This window comes from Doryrhamphus excisus, linkage group LG11 (assembly GCF_037039965.1).
Source record: "Doryrhamphus excisus strain RoL-2023G ecotype Guam linkage group LG11, RoL_Dexc_Guam_v1.1, whole genome shotgun sequence".
Classification (NCBI taxonomy): Eukaryota; Metazoa; Chordata; class Actinopteri; order Syngnathiformes; family Syngnathidae; genus Doryrhamphus; species Doryrhamphus excisus.
The window spans coordinates 8527223-8542974 of record NC_136367.1 but is presented as its reverse complement, the minus strand read 5'-3'; the positions used below and the strand labels follow the sequence as shown (position 1 = coordinate 8542974).

The 15752-nt window shown below is 40.9% G+C and overlaps 1 protein-coding gene across 1 annotated transcript; it reads right to left on the bottom strand.

The window, feature by feature from the left end:
- Positions 1-860: 860 nt before the first annotated feature.
- Positions 861-13101, bottom strand: LOC131097689 (uncharacterized). The gene is made up of 11 exons (XM_078794703.1): positions 12916-13101; positions 12679-12783; positions 10660-10798; positions 9874-10024; positions 9398-9530; positions 8549-8701; positions 4802-4839; positions 4414-4710; positions 2704-3340; positions 1164-1410; positions 861-977 (listed from the first exon to the last, which is right to left on the bottom strand). Exons 1-8 carry the CDS (start codon positions 12990-12992, stop codon positions 4673-4675), a joined length of 834 nt encoding a protein of 277 aa, XP_078650829.1. The 5' UTR covers positions 12993-13101; the 3' UTR covers positions 861-977; positions 1164-1410; positions 2704-3340; positions 4414-4672.
- Between the last annotated feature and the right edge of the window lie 2651 nt (positions 13102-15752).

The following is a 15752-nucleotide window of genomic DNA, read 5'->3' as shown; positions in this document are numbered from 1 at the left end:
TCCTTGCCATGGAATACAAAACATAACTTATATCAAACATATCTCCCAAATGTTATGTAAGATAATCAGCAGCTATCTGCTTTCTACAAACCCGGCTACCCATCTTGAACTGTGTACATATAAGCATAAATAGGTCTGTACTCTTACAGTACAGCGCCATCTAGTCTGATACAGGGGCATCTCAATAAATTTCAATATGGTGCTGAAGTTATTTCATTTCAGGTTCATTTTTGACGAAATGACCAATTAAAGGCATTTTCGTCAGCTAAGCTTATTAAGAAATGAAGAAACATTCTTGGAATATTTTACTTTGTGTGTAGTGAATCTATAGAATATACTGTAAGAGTTTGAACCATCCATTCATCCATTTTCTATACCGCATCCTCACGAGGGTCACGGGTGTGCTGGAGCCTATCCCAGCTGTCTTCGGGCGAGAGGCGGGGTCCACCCTGGACTGGTGGCCAGCCAATCACAGGGCACATATAGACAAACAACCATTCACACTCACATTCATACCTATGGACAATTCGGAGTGGCCAATTAACCTAGCATGTTTTTGGAATGTGGGAGGAAACCGGAGTACCCGGAGAAAACCCACGCATGCACGGGGAGAACATGCAAACTCCACACAGAGATGGCCGAGGGTGGAATTGAACTCGGGTCTCCTAGCTGTGTGGCCAACTCGTTCACCGTGCAGACAGAGCTTGAACTACTGAAATAAACTTTTCTGAAATTTATTGTGATGCACCAGTATGTATTATGTATTTTAATTCCATTGTATGAATCTAATAACATATTTCAGGCATCTATGCCTTCATTTGATAGCAACATGAAAGATGAATAAAAAATAAAAGATGAATTAAAGACCGTTCTGGCAGATCATCAAAAACTTCTTTAGTGAATAAAGATGTGCTGAAGAAACATGCCAGTGGTGATGAGGATCAATCCTAGCGCCATGGAAGAAGTCTGCTTTGGAGCTGCAGGAGAAGAGGAGAAAGGAATGCTTGACATTGGACACCTTCTTAACACGATGAGAAGAACATACTATGAGAAGTTGTAAATGTACAGCAGATGCCCGCCTGCTTATCGTGGGCGTGACCTTCATGACCACAAGCAAATGGTGGAAGCTAAGATCAAGAAGGATTCAGTAGGCTGAGGCTTACCGCTGGAGGTCGCGGCTACGACTGCAGCAGTTGTAGCAGCTGCAGTTTGTTGTGTCGCCACAGAAGCGGGGACCACAGTTGGAGCTGGCGTGGTGACCACGAGACTTACAGGTCCTGAATTGACAGTGAATGTCTTGGTTAAGGCGTTGACAGTAGCTCTCTTCACCCGGGTGCTTGAGCACCCTGTTCCGCAGGTGTCGGAGGGAAGCAAGGTGACACACAGCTGGACCACACACTGGAAGTGCATCTGTGGGACAGGAGACAACCGTTCTGGTCAAGTCGGCGCTGAGCTTTTTCATCCAAAACTTCAATGACCATATAAAAGTAAAGCAACTCAAGCTGAACAATTGTGGAGTGTGATTATATTTGTTTGTCCGTCTGTCTCTTCCTGCTTCATGGACGATAATAAACGACTGTGAATATAATGCAGGTGTTGTCCCTTTTTACCACTCTGGAAGCCGTTTCATAAATATACTTCAGGGAGTTGAAACGACAAGATACTCGTTTCATCCTGAAAATGTTTGCCTAGTGACAAACATGACGTGATCCTGGAAATACCAAGTCCCAAATTCCCTTGATGTCCAGAGGAATTGTATTTTGGAAAAATGTCAAAATCAATGTTGCATTCTGGTTCTAATATAAATGGATCCTGAGCCACATGTGGATGAGTTGTAATTATTATCGTAATTATTCCTTTAAGGCGTGAGTTTTATATTTAATTGAACCCTGGTCTCCTAGCTGTGAGGTCTGTGCGCTAACCACTAGACCGCCGTGCCGCTATATGTGAAAAATGCCTTTCAACTGGCTGCACGGTGACGAGTGGTTAGCGTGCAGGCCACACAGCTAAGAAACCCGAGTTCAATGCCCCCCTCGGCCATCTCTATGTGGAGTTTGCATGTTCTCCCCGTGCATGCGTGGGTTTTCTCCGGGTACTCCGGTTTCCTCCCACATTCCAAAAACATGCTAGGTTAATTGGCCACTCCAAATTGTCCATAGGTATGAATGTGAGTGTGAATGGTTGTTTGTCTATATGTGCCCTGTGATTGGCTGGCCACCAGTCCAGGGTAGACTCCGCTTCTCACCCGAAGACAGCTGGGATAGGCTCCAGCACCCCCGTGACCCTCATAAGGAAAAGCGGTAGAAAATGAATGAATGAATGAATGAATGAATGCCTTTCAAAACTCCCATTTTCACCAGAATCTACTGTATTTTGACGTTCTTTCCCGGTGGGTTTCCTGTATTTTAACTCTTTTGGAAAAAACAAAAAAACCCTCTCCAATTATTTGTGCGGTCCGCTCGGCAACAATTAGGCAACATCGGTGTAACACATCCTGTAGCCGATGAAGTCAGAATAAAGGAAGATTGCCAGTAAAGAAATAAAACTAAGCAAAACAAACAAAACAAGGACCAGAATTTGTTATTTTAGGGAAAATGTCAAGAATCCCCCGTGGGTCAACAAGCTATATTGCTTGCTATGCCGTATGCTGTAAGAATAGCCAGTAAAAAAGACAAAGTCAAGCCCCAAACCAAAAGTACTGACCGTTGTTCCTTGTGTGTTCAGGGAGGACAAATCAATGCGAAAGATGGAAGAATTACTCTGTCCTGTAACGATCTCCACTGTTGTGTTGGAAGCTGAGCATCTATAAAGACAAACGTAGAGGAGATGTCTCACTCAAGCTGTGATACCAGAGTATTCCATCATGGATGTGAGGCGTTACCGACCCTTCTTCCAGAATGACGCTGCTGTCAGCCATGTCTTCCTTCTCGGATGCCATGCAGCTTTTCATAATCATTTCAACTCGATTTGTAGTCGTGTTACTCAACACATGGAGGTCCAGCTTTTCCAGCCTGGACCCAACGGCTGCTTGGCGAGAATGGATATGATGACCCTGTGCTGCTTCCCGCCGTAGCCGTCTCGGTATAAGACCAATAGGACGGTACACCGGGTTGCTTGTGACCCTTGACAGCGGCCCGTCTCCTGGTAAGTGGAATTCTATCCAAACGCCATCATTGTCGAAGGTCGTTGTGGGAACCGTGATGTTGAAATTTGGACCCCTTGCTTGGACTCCGGGAATACGGCAGGCCAGCGGGAGGATGAGGGAGGGGTGGCGACTGATCATGGAGAAAGGTCGGACGCTTTTCAAGGTGTTGGTGTAAACCAGCTCGTTGCCAGTTTGCTGCAAAACAGGTGAGGGTGAGACTATTTCTGGTTTGGGAATTGACCTTTCTCACAATAACGCCAGCTGCCATTATGAACTTTGACCCCGCATCGCGTCTTACCACTGCCTTACTTCTGTCTGCATTTAAAGTATGAAAAATGTATGTATATTATAGTATGTTATGTTATGCTTACAATGACATAAAATCATTTGTATGAGTTCAATCATTTGTGGTGGCCCACCACAATTACATTTGAACCGCCACAGATACATTTGGCGCTACCTGGTTGCCCTCGCTCAGAAACATTATGCAACACATCTGTTCATTAATATGAGATATCAGATGGACGTGTATTATCTTTTCAAAATCAAATCAACTTTATTTGTAGAGCACTTTTCCTGCAAGGACATGCAACACTAAGTGCTTTAAAGAATTAAAAACAATTACCACAATTCCAAAGAAAAACAATTACAACGAAAGCCCCTATACTACTAGACGCCATACTAGACGCCCCACCCCCCCACGCGCACACACACATGGCATCAAGGAGACGCCACCTTTGGGGCCGTCCACACTGGGAGGAGCCGCAGGCCGTGCCATCGGGGGACCAGCACCCGGGCCCCCCGACTCCGACAGACGGACGGACCCCCACATCAAAGGGAGGAACCCCCAGCTAGCCGGGTCGAAGGGACCCAAGGACGGCACCGCCCCAGCAGACCCGACACAGCCCCCAGTGTGGAGGACCCCCCCCCGAGGAAACACTGGAGTTAAAAGCTAAAGACTAAGAGCATAAAATAGGACTAAAAAGATAAAAAAGTTTAAAATATGAGTTAAAAGCCTGATTAAAAAGGTGTGTCTTTAATCTTCTTTTAAAAATATCAACAGTCTCTGCAGTCCTGAGGCTCTCCGGCAGGCTGTTCCACAGGTGGGGGCCATAGTGGCTAAATGCTGCCTCACCCTGGGTTTTAGTTCTGGGTTTTGGTATTGTTAAAAGGCCAGTGCCGGAGGACCGCACTGATCGCTTATGTATTATAATGAGTTCATCCATCCGTCCATCCATCCATCCGTAGGAAGAAATTGAAGCTTTTACCACCGCCTTGGTACCGCAGCCGTCCAGGGAGATGCGTGCAGTGAGGTGAGTGTCGTTGTAGGTGACAGGGCAGGAGGCGCTATTCAGCTGGAGTTCAGCCAGGTTGATGTTGCTCAGTGATGCAACAGGAAGGACCAGTGTCATCTCCGTCTTATTACACATCAGCTCTGCAGGCATACGACAACACACACGCAAATAGCAACACTGCCACAACTCAACTAGAAACACAACGTAAAATAATAATAATAATCATCATGTTTTAAGAACCTGTTCCAGCAGGCAGGGTCTTCATTTCTCCTGTAATTATTGAGAAAGAAAGCTTTGAATAGTTCAGAGTCGCTTTTTGTTTGTAAACTGGCATTCTTTTGATATTTGGAAGGAGTCTTACTTTGGTACAACCACACGCATCTGGGCTCCGACTGCAAACTGGAAAGACAAGAAGTGCAAATGAGACTTTGCAACATTTATCATGCAAGCTCCCTAAAAGTGTCTTGTGTTTGTGTGTGTATCTTTTCCTCTCTTTCGATAATTCTATTCAAGTTGGTCTGCCGCAAACAACTATTTTCATGACTTGGCTTAGCTTCTCTTTGATTTTGGCATGAATAGAATATTGTAAATATGTGGACGGATGATTGCGCTACTTCGCTTGTCCTTCTGTATAAGTGACAAGATTAAAGGCTGAAATTATATTGTGCAAGATCATGCCAGACTCATACGTGGCCTTTATACTTATGAAATGTGCCAATTATTTTGCACTGTATATTGCACAAACTATTTTCATGAACAGAAAAAAATTCCCTGTGAGACGTAAAGTGCACAAAATCCCAGTAGTTAATGAAGTTATCTTAAGAATGAACCTACCTTAATGTGCCACGTTTCCTCAGTAACTACTGTAGTTTTGTGTACCGCACGGTAAAGTGGGACCAGATTAAGTATTAATAAATGGGATATTTTTGGAGTTTGAGCATAGACAACCTGTTTATTAGAGCTCTGTCGACATGAAGTAACACTCCTATAGTCACTTCTACACTCATATTATCCCATATGGTAGAAATAATCCAAGAAAATAAAGCATTTAAGACACAAGTAAGATTGTTTCAATAGTTGTCTTGCGGATGCGGAAGTGACGTTGGGGAATCAGAGCAGAGTTTTTACTGTGGTATTGTGAAGATGAATATAATGATTATTATTGAGTATTCTATGGCCTTACACTTTATTTGTATATTACTTTTTCTGCATGGAAAGGCTTAATTTAGGTCAATAGTATGTAACATTTGCTTAAATATGCATTTTTTGACTAATCATAGGCCAGAGTCAACCACAAAATATGACATTAGTGATATTAATTACTTTCTAATTACTTTTTGAGAGTGAAGGAGCAATTTTTGAACTGAACTCCAATGTTTGAAGTGAGGGATGACTCTACAGTATACACAACTATAGTCACACCGGTATACACTACTATAGTCACACCGGTATACACTACTATAGTCACACCGGTATACACTACTAGAGTCACACCGGTATACACTACCAGAGTCACACCGGTATACACTACTAGAGTCACACCGGTATACACTACTATAGTCACACCGGTATACACTACTATAGTCACACCGGTGTACACTACTATAGTCACACCAGTATACACTACTAGAGTCACACCAGTATACACTACTATAGTCACACCAGTATACACTACTAGAGTCACACCAGTATACACTACTATAGTCACACCAGTATACACTACTATAGTCACACCGGTATACACTACTAGAGTCACACCAGTATACACTACTATAGTCACACCAGTATACACTACTATAGTCACACCAGTATACACTACTATAGTCACACCAGTCAGTATACACTACTATAGTCACACCAGTATACACTACTATAGTCACACCAGTATACACTACTATAGTCACACCAGTATACACTACTATAGTCACACCAGTATACACTACTATAGTCACACCAGTATACACTACTATAGTCACACCAGTCAGTATACACTACTATAGTCACACCAGTCAGTATACACTACTAGAGTCACACCAGTATACACTACTATAGACACACCAGTATACACTACTATAGACACACCAGTATACACTACTATAGTCACACCAGTATACACTACTATAGTCACACCAGTATACACTACTATAGACACACCAGTATACACTACTATAGACACACCAGTATACACTACTATAGTCACACCAGTATACACTACTATAGTCACACCAGTATACACTACTATAGACACACCAGTATACACTACTATAGTCACACCAGTATACACTACTATAGTCACACCAGTATACACTACTATAGTCACACCAGTATACACTACTATAGACACACCAGTATACACTACTATAGTCACACCAGTATACACTACTATAGTCACACCAGTATACACTACTATAGTCACACCAGTATACACTACTATAGTCACACCAGTATACACTACTATAGTCACACCAGTATACACTACTATAGTCACACCAGTATACACTACTATAGTCACACCAGTATACACTACTATAGTCACACCAGTATACACTACTATAGTCACACCAGTATACACTACTATAGTCACACCAGTCAGTATACACTACTATAGTCACACCAGTCAGTATACACTACTATAGTCACACCAGTCAGTATACACTACTATAGTCACACCAGTCAGTATACACTACTATAGTCACACCAGTCAGTATACACTACTATAGTCACACCAGTATACACTACTATAGTCACACCAGTATACACTACTATAGTCACACCAGTATACACTACTATAGTCACACCAGTATACACTACTATAGTCACACCAGTCAGTATACACTACTATAGTCACACCAGTCAGTATACACTACTATAGTCACACATCATGTCTTGCAAAAGCGTTTTCCTGTTGGAAAATGTTGGGTGACTTGACTTGACTCTCCTGCTCACTATTTCCCCCTGCAGGTAGCACCATGAAACCACTTCCTGTTTAAGCTCCCATAATGTACTGTATATTCTACAGTATAAGACCAGAATGCCAAACTGCGAATTTGGGACTACAAATGTACGTAAAGCAGCCTTTGGGTTAATCCTGGCATATTTATATGTAAATGTTTATTAATATGCACCATCCACATCACACACTTATAAAATGCATTTTAAAGTGTAGAATCTAGAGCAGGGGTCTCAAACACGCGGCCCGCGGGCCAAATGTGGCCAGCGGGACACTAGTTTGAGGCCCCCGCCTTGATATGAAAGTTTAATGTTAGTGCGGCCCGTGCAAGTTTGATATGGATGCTGTATGGTATCATGTACCCAGAAAAAATATTACGTTTGATTAATGTTCATGTTAAAGGTTAAATAACTGTTAATAGCTATCCTCCCTATCCGTGTGGAGGTGGTAAGTTTTTGGCTATTAAAGTTTAAAGGAAATAACTACCGTTTAGGTCTCCAGCTCTCTAGTTTGCGAGTTAGCATGTGTCTCAAGACCCTGCAGTTGCGCAATATGTTGTAAATAAAAAGAGTATAAATGTGACTATAGTCGTGTTTTGTCATGTCTACAGGGCTCTAATAATGCTTTGTTCATTTTAATCTGAAAAAAATCATTTGTCTACCCACCAACTATATGTGGTTTCTTAAGTTTTTATTTGCCGTTTTATTATGATTATATTTATTTATTACTGATTGATTTTCTTTATTCTTGATTTGTTTATTTATTTTTCATCTTATTTTGTGCAGAAAAATAAAAATTAAGATATTTGAGAACAGTGGAATGTTTTATCAGAGCTTTTATTGTAGAAAATCGGAACCAAAGCACTGAAAAAGTTTGTATATTTTTCTGTTTTTCATAAATGCGTTTTTTTTTTTTTTTTGGAAAACCTGATGCGGCCCAGCCTTGCCCAGACCCTAACTCCAGTGGCCCCCAGGTAAATTGAGTTTGAGACCCCTGATCTAGAGGTACTCATCACTAATTTTCTTCATTTAACACGTAACAATTGTGGGGTTTCTAACAGTGGAACTATGATACGTTTATAAACGATTAACAACTTTGATGAGTCATACGTGTTTTCTTTGGAAACTAATTTACTGAATGTGCAGTTGACTGACGTACCTCATGGTGTTGGCCACAAAGCAGACTGGCAGAAGGTGGGTCAGATTGTTCTCTGAACGGACCCAGGATACGGACATGTGCGACATAGCGCCGGTTGAATCGAAGCCATACTTGATGAGCCCAGGTTGGCCAACGACGTCAATCTCTGAAACACTGCAAAGGAAGTGCGGCATGTCGGCCGATTAGTTGAAAGAACGTGAAATGTTTGAGCCGTTTGTTCACACAAACAGCCATGAGCAGGAACCCAACAAGATTTGTCATGTGCGTCATCTCTGATAGCCAACAGATGGAGTTTATTGTCTACATGCCACGAATATTACTTTTTTCATTCCACCGTGTCATTTTGTGCATACTTGTAAGGGTGAGGCGTGTGACATTTGGGAACGTTGTCACCTTAAGGCGATCTTATGACACAAGAATTTTGAGTGTGACGTTTGAAGAGGCCGCATGGAGACAACCAAAGATGGCTGACTTGAAACCGAATACACTACGTTTCAGACATAGCTCGCGATCGGCTTTTTACCCGTCTCTAATATACTGATATTGTCTCACCCTTCATTTCTTCAATACCGATGTCCACTGATACTGCTATTTGACAATGACTTCCCTCAAATACTTGAGTTCCTGTCATTCCTCTGAAATAATGCTGGCAACATCACAATTATGAACAGCACAAAGGATGAAAGTTACCAAACAAACCGATACCGATATGAGCTAATACTTCATTACTAATATATTAGCTCTGGATCTTGGATCCATCTACTTCCATCTGCTTTTACCCATCCGACTGCGCTATAAACAGCCTCAAAATTGTCCACATAGAAAAATAATATGTCCTGAAAGACGCACCTCTGTGTTTGTGACATGAACTCCACCTCAAATTTCACCTCCTCGTATGGCAGGACAGAAAACGTATAGTGTTCTTTGGGGGTCTTCCCTGTGGCCAAAACCTCATCTGTGCAACTGGGAGACGCCTCCTCCACTGGAGACGAAGACAACAACAAAACAATAGAGTTAGTTTAACGGTTTGGAGGAAAAGCTCCTCCACTGAGATGCTGTCAGCAACAGAGAGCAACAGCAAAAAAAGAGAGAGACTGACAACATGTATGACATAGGAATTATGAGGCTGTTCAATTGTGACGCTGAAGAAGATGATTTTAGTGGTTTTAGTTCCCAGGAGGGGGATGAAGATGGCTTTTGGAAAAAAAAAAGTCAAAGTTTAAAAGAATCTAACAAGTTTCCTTTCAGTTAGGAAATGAGGGTATATTCATATTTTGTATATGTATGAAGATTTCTAAAGAGATGTACCTGGTCAGCAGACTCACCAGTGAGGGACAGGTGCACAGGGACGGAGCTGAGGGGTTGGCTCTCGCCCTTTTGGCTTATTTTAGGAGTTGGGACGTAGTCCTCTGCCATCAGGTAGATGGAGTAGTGTCCCGCTGGTGCATCTCCGGTAAACGTCAACTTACATGCATCCTGGCAACATAGGCAAGGATTCCAACAAGGATAGGAATTTGTGGTGTAAGATGACTTCAAAATGTGCTGAAAATGAAGTATACCATATGCAGTATGCCTCTTAAAGGGTTGACTACACTACATTCTACATACTTGAAAAGCAGTCCATCACTTCAAACCAGGGGAAAATATACATATACATATACATATATATATACATATGCAAAAGTTCAAACCATCATGTTGCACACCTAGTTGTGCTTGCTTTTTTTGTCTTTTTGTTGGTGTGTGATGCCACCGCAGAAGTCTACCGCTAATGGCAAAGGGTAAAGGTGCAACTATACTTGTGCTCAACTTGGAAACTGGTGTAACATTTAATAATAATAATAATAATAATAATAATAATAATAATAATAATAATAATAATAATAATAATAATAATAATAATACATTTTATTTGTATAGTGCTTTTCAAAATACTCAAAGACACTTTACAGAACAATGGAGTTGAATAAAAACGTAAACAGAAAGTAAAACAGTAAAGTAAAAGTAAACAGAGTAAAAGATACGTTAAAATACAAGATACATTGGTTAATACACAGTTAAAACACGAGTAAAAGCGGGGCGGGGCACAGCAGCATTTAAGTCCGACTGACCTCATACAACTCGATAAAGGAGTGTGGGGTGCAGTTGAAGCACTCCCCTCGATCTTCCTTGGCAAAGCGGCATCGCACCTTGTCTCCATCCAGGTCTTTGACTGACAGGGGGAAGTGGTGAGGGCAGTTGGCATGGGCCCTGCGTCCATAAGACAATAAGACAATAAGACAATAAGACAATAAGACAATAAGACAATAAGACAATAAGAGTCATGTGACTGAAATTCTCACTTTCATGACGAGAGAATGAATGAAAATAGGAACTGCAGTGTGGACATTCAGTGGAAGAGTCATTTGCTGCTGATGTTAAACAGCATTTACAATTTTTTGAAACTGAGTATTAACATTAAGGTTACAACTTCTTAAAGGTAGCGCTACTTTTCTGTTCAATTGTAATAAATGTTTCCCTTTTCTGCGTGTTGTAGAAAGCTGCCTTGTGCTGCCAGTTTCCACTCCCAATGTAGGTCTTTGGGATCCACCTATTTCGCCTATTATGTCCTCTAAAAAACATTAAAAAATGGCAACAACGCTCTATTGACATGCTGTGACCTGCATATAAACAATCTAAAGCAACATTATTATTATCGGCTCCCATTTGCTCCAACATTTCACCCTCTCTTCTTGCCCGCTCAGCTTGTAAAACCTGTAGACCAGCGGTTCCCAAAGTGGGGTACAGGAATAAAAAAATGAAAAACAATTAGCGCCCAACACTCAAAATTGCAAGTGTGCCTGAACGCTGAACCCTGTGCATGCGTGGGTTTTCTCCGGGTACTCCGGTTTCCTCCCACATTCCAAAAACATGCTAGGTTAATTGGCCACTCCAAATTGTCCATAGGTATGAATGTGAGTGTGAATGGTTGTTTGTCTATATGTGCCCTGGGATTGGCTGGCCACCAGTCCAGGGTGTACCCCGCCTCTCGCCAGAAGACAGCTGGGATAGGCTCCAGCACCCACGCAACCCTCGTGAGGATAAGCGGTAGAAAACAAATGAATAAATAAATGAATTAATGGTTTAATGATTTGTATTTGCAAGTATTCACTATTTAAGTATGTTATATTTATTTTTTGTCCTCAGTTTTTATCATATATTATATGGTATATGGATATAATCAAACTATGGAATGGATTGAGTAAGGAAATCAAACAATGCACAACGATGAGCCAATTCAAGAAACAATACAAGCAGTTGATGTTTGCTAAATACAAGGATGAAGAGTCTTGAACCAGTCATGATGTGCTATATATATCACTATATTGACACTTACTATGGTACCCATTATGGCATTGGATGCTCATATCACCTCCTACGAGGTACGGGACAAAAAATAAAAAAATTCAAAATTTCAAAAAAATAAAAAAATAATAAATATATAAATAATAAATAAATAAAAATGACCAGTACCAGATGGAGGGGTACAATCAGTAACTGTGACATTTGTTCACTTCCTGCTTTCCATAATACAGTTTAAGGTTTTATTTTTTTTTTAATTTAGGATTTAATAAGCTTTGCTTCTTCCTACTCCTTTTGGACATGTGGAACTGGGAACTGATTATGGGATGCACTCAATTGGAATCTGATGCATGTTCAAATGAAATAAAACCATTACCATTACCATATATGATATATGGATATAACGTGCATGCCTGTGGTGCACCATATCAGTGCTCTGGTAGTGGCGTCATGGAGTCATGCTTCACAGAGCAAAATGCAGGAAACATAAAGACAGGAAATGCAGGCAGGAAACTTCAAAAATGAATGAATGATGCCATGCCAAACCACAGCCATCCTGAGTGGACCAAAAAGCAAAGCTTAAATGAAGTCTATTCAAACGAAATGGATGCAAAGGGAAGGATACCAACATGAGAACTTCTCGATTCATCAGTGCTCATGTCAAACCTTGGGGTCATGTCTGAAGGGGTACGTGACTGTAAAAGGTTTGGGATCCCCTGAACGAGATCTTGTACCACTTCCCAGGCCAGTTGAAATAGATGTTCTCCAGTCTCCTTTTTGTACCTTACCTTAGAGGAGGGGGCAGCGCAACATAAGCAGGGTGATTGAGTTTCCCAGAATTGGCTCGCACGTGTGGCCCCGCATGCAATGACACATAAAAACTGGTGGTGGCGCTGCAAGGGAAAGACCACAGAATGAAAGGATGTCAGCTTTGAATAATAACCACATCAAAAGAAGCGTCTTATTTGTGAATAGTTGACACTGAAATGAAAAAGCAGGCAAATAGGAAATATTCTGCAACATACTTCAAAGTGAAGGTTCCATTGTAGTTACTGGGAACCACTTTCTGCCACTGGCGGACACACCAGCCCGGGGTGGGCATGGACCCACTGACAGGGGCATGGGATTTGTAAAGGGTGCAGTTTACTCCTTCAGTACACACCCCAGTGAGCGGGGGGCATGGGGTGGAGGCAATGGCGGTGAAATAAGCTCGCACCTGCAAAAACCAAAGCAGAAGAAAAAATAGGTTTCTTTTTTACTCCTATTTTGTAGTAGTACATAGTACGTACTACGTAGTATTGGCTTGTTGCTGGATTTTGCAAAAAGTTATGTTGGATTCAGATTTGTTTTTTTTCAAGAAACTTTTAATATTGCTAATTTTGTGGTCAAATGTCCTCATTTGTCATTGTATAATGCATGAATCTTATGCATAGACAATCAGAAGTGCACACACGTCCCACTAGCACCGTGGAACCGATGTCAACCGATGTCAACCGATGTCAACCACTTATCCACCGCACGTAATAAACTGCTGTTGCTAACAGAAAGATGAAAGAAAGGACTTAGAAAGGTGAAAAATGTTGCCCACCGAATGTCCTCCATCACTCTCCAGTGGCTCCATGTGGACTGTCAGTCCCAGAGAAGAGGCCTCGCTGGCCGGCCCAAAGAAGAGAAGAGCCAGGCTGTGCAACACGATTGTCAGTCTCAGTCTGTCCACCATCTCGGCTCCTTGTTCATACGCCAATGTTACCCCTCTGGAAAACAGAGCAAACATTTTGCCTGCATACAAAAAACCAAATAATTACCAGCACCGTATGGGCATTTGAACGCGTCATCTGAGACAAAACAGGTTGAGTTCTTTGGTCTAATACTCCGACGAGACAAAAGTTTTGCATTTCAGAAAAAGAACATAATACCAAGAGTGAAATACGGTAGTGGTAGTGTGATGGTCTGGGGCCGTATTGCTGCTTCAGAACCTGGAAGACTTGATGTGATAAATGGAAGCATGGATTCTGCTGTCTATCAAAAGGCGGTTCATGAGGAAAAACCCTCCAATGTGGCGGAATTGCAACAATTCTGCAAAGATGATCGAGCCAAAGTTCCTCCAAGTTATTGCAAACACTTTTGCAGTTGCTGCTCAGGGTGGCCCAACCAGTTTAGGTTGGTTTCGGGGGCCATCACTTTTCCACACTGGACCGTGTAGGTTTGGATTTGTATTTTCTTCCTTAATAATAAACATTTTCATTTCAAAACTGCATTTTGTGTGCAGTTGTGTTGTCATGGATTAATATTTCAATTTGTGACAAACATGCAAAGGACCAAACACTTTTTCACGGTACTGCATGTTCTGTAATGCACCACAAAATTTCATTTTAAAAAATCATTATAATTATAATTCATTAAAAATCAAGTGGAAAGCGTCAGTATTGGTGATTAATGGTATTTCTCATGAGTTGTGCAATGTCGTCATTTTCTCCACTATTTATCTACTTCTTCTTGTTTAATGTTCCAACTCATTCTATTCTTACCTATTTTTTATGTATTTAATTATATTTTATTTTATGTAATGTTAATTCAAAATATAAAAAAATGTATGCCTATTTTATTAGTTGTGCTAAAATGTATTATTTTGTCCTGTTTAATAAAAACTATTTTGTATATCTCACTTGACGTTGTCGAAACAAATAAACCGTACCATACTGGATACTAAACTTTGCAACTTTGCAGCATTGCTCAGCCTTAATTAATAGGTGCTTTACCTTTAAATTCATATATGGTGAAGATCTTTTATCATTTAAGATCAATTCAAAAGTGTACAGTTGTGAGTCACAACTGCATACTGCATGTGTTGGTAGATGAGAAGATGAGAAGAGCTTCAGAGTTGGAGATGAAGAGCCACTGCCATACCTAATTACTATCTTGTAGACATTTGCGACGTGTTGGTATTTGTGACATGCGTCAAACGACGTATGTGGCTGCTGCCAACGTAACACATTTCCCTTTTGGATCTCATCATTTTACATTTCCTGGTAAAAAAGCAGTAGAAAAGTCCTTCGGATGAGGTTGGAAATTCCTTAAATCAGTAATTTTTAACCAAGCATTAACCAGTCATTTGTCAAATCCATCTTGTGATTTCTTAATAAACAATGATCTCATATTGAATATAAGTGCAACCTGTCATTAACATACTCCGGTAAATGTTGCTGAACCAGCTTAAGTTCTTTCAAGCTCTCAGAGAGACACTTAATTACCGCATTTGTTGGCAAAAGCACAGTGATTTCTGAAGATGATCGTACTCTCAATAATTTGGATGAAAAGTGAGGTCACTATACGCCGCTACACGTCTTCCCCCCCCCCTTATGATTTTAATAGTAGACATCACTCGGTCCTCATGGGTACAGGACTGTTCCTTACAAACATCTGATGAAACCAAAATCTGCATCACATAAGTAAATGTAGAAAACACTCCCGAAACAGGCATGCACATTTCAGAATGAGCATAATAATAATAATAAGCACAGGTAAGGTATCAGTATTGTCTGGCAAAGCTTCCTTGTTCCTTTCAATGCTTTGAGAAGAACGTGTTTGAATAATTACAACCTTTGCCTCATCTATCATTTCGATTTTAATTCCACAAACAGGATCAAGTACCGTTGGCTGTGTGGATATTGCCGTTATTGAAGTATTTTAAAAACAAGCCATAGAGAGGAATATATCCTGCCTATCGCAATTGTTGCCAAGTAAATAGTGAAATGATTTGAATTGAAATGAAATGTTAAATACCATTACCTTACAAGCACCAGACAAACGTCTTTTGTAAAGATGAACGTTGCACCAAATGAAGCCACCAAACGCCAGTGAA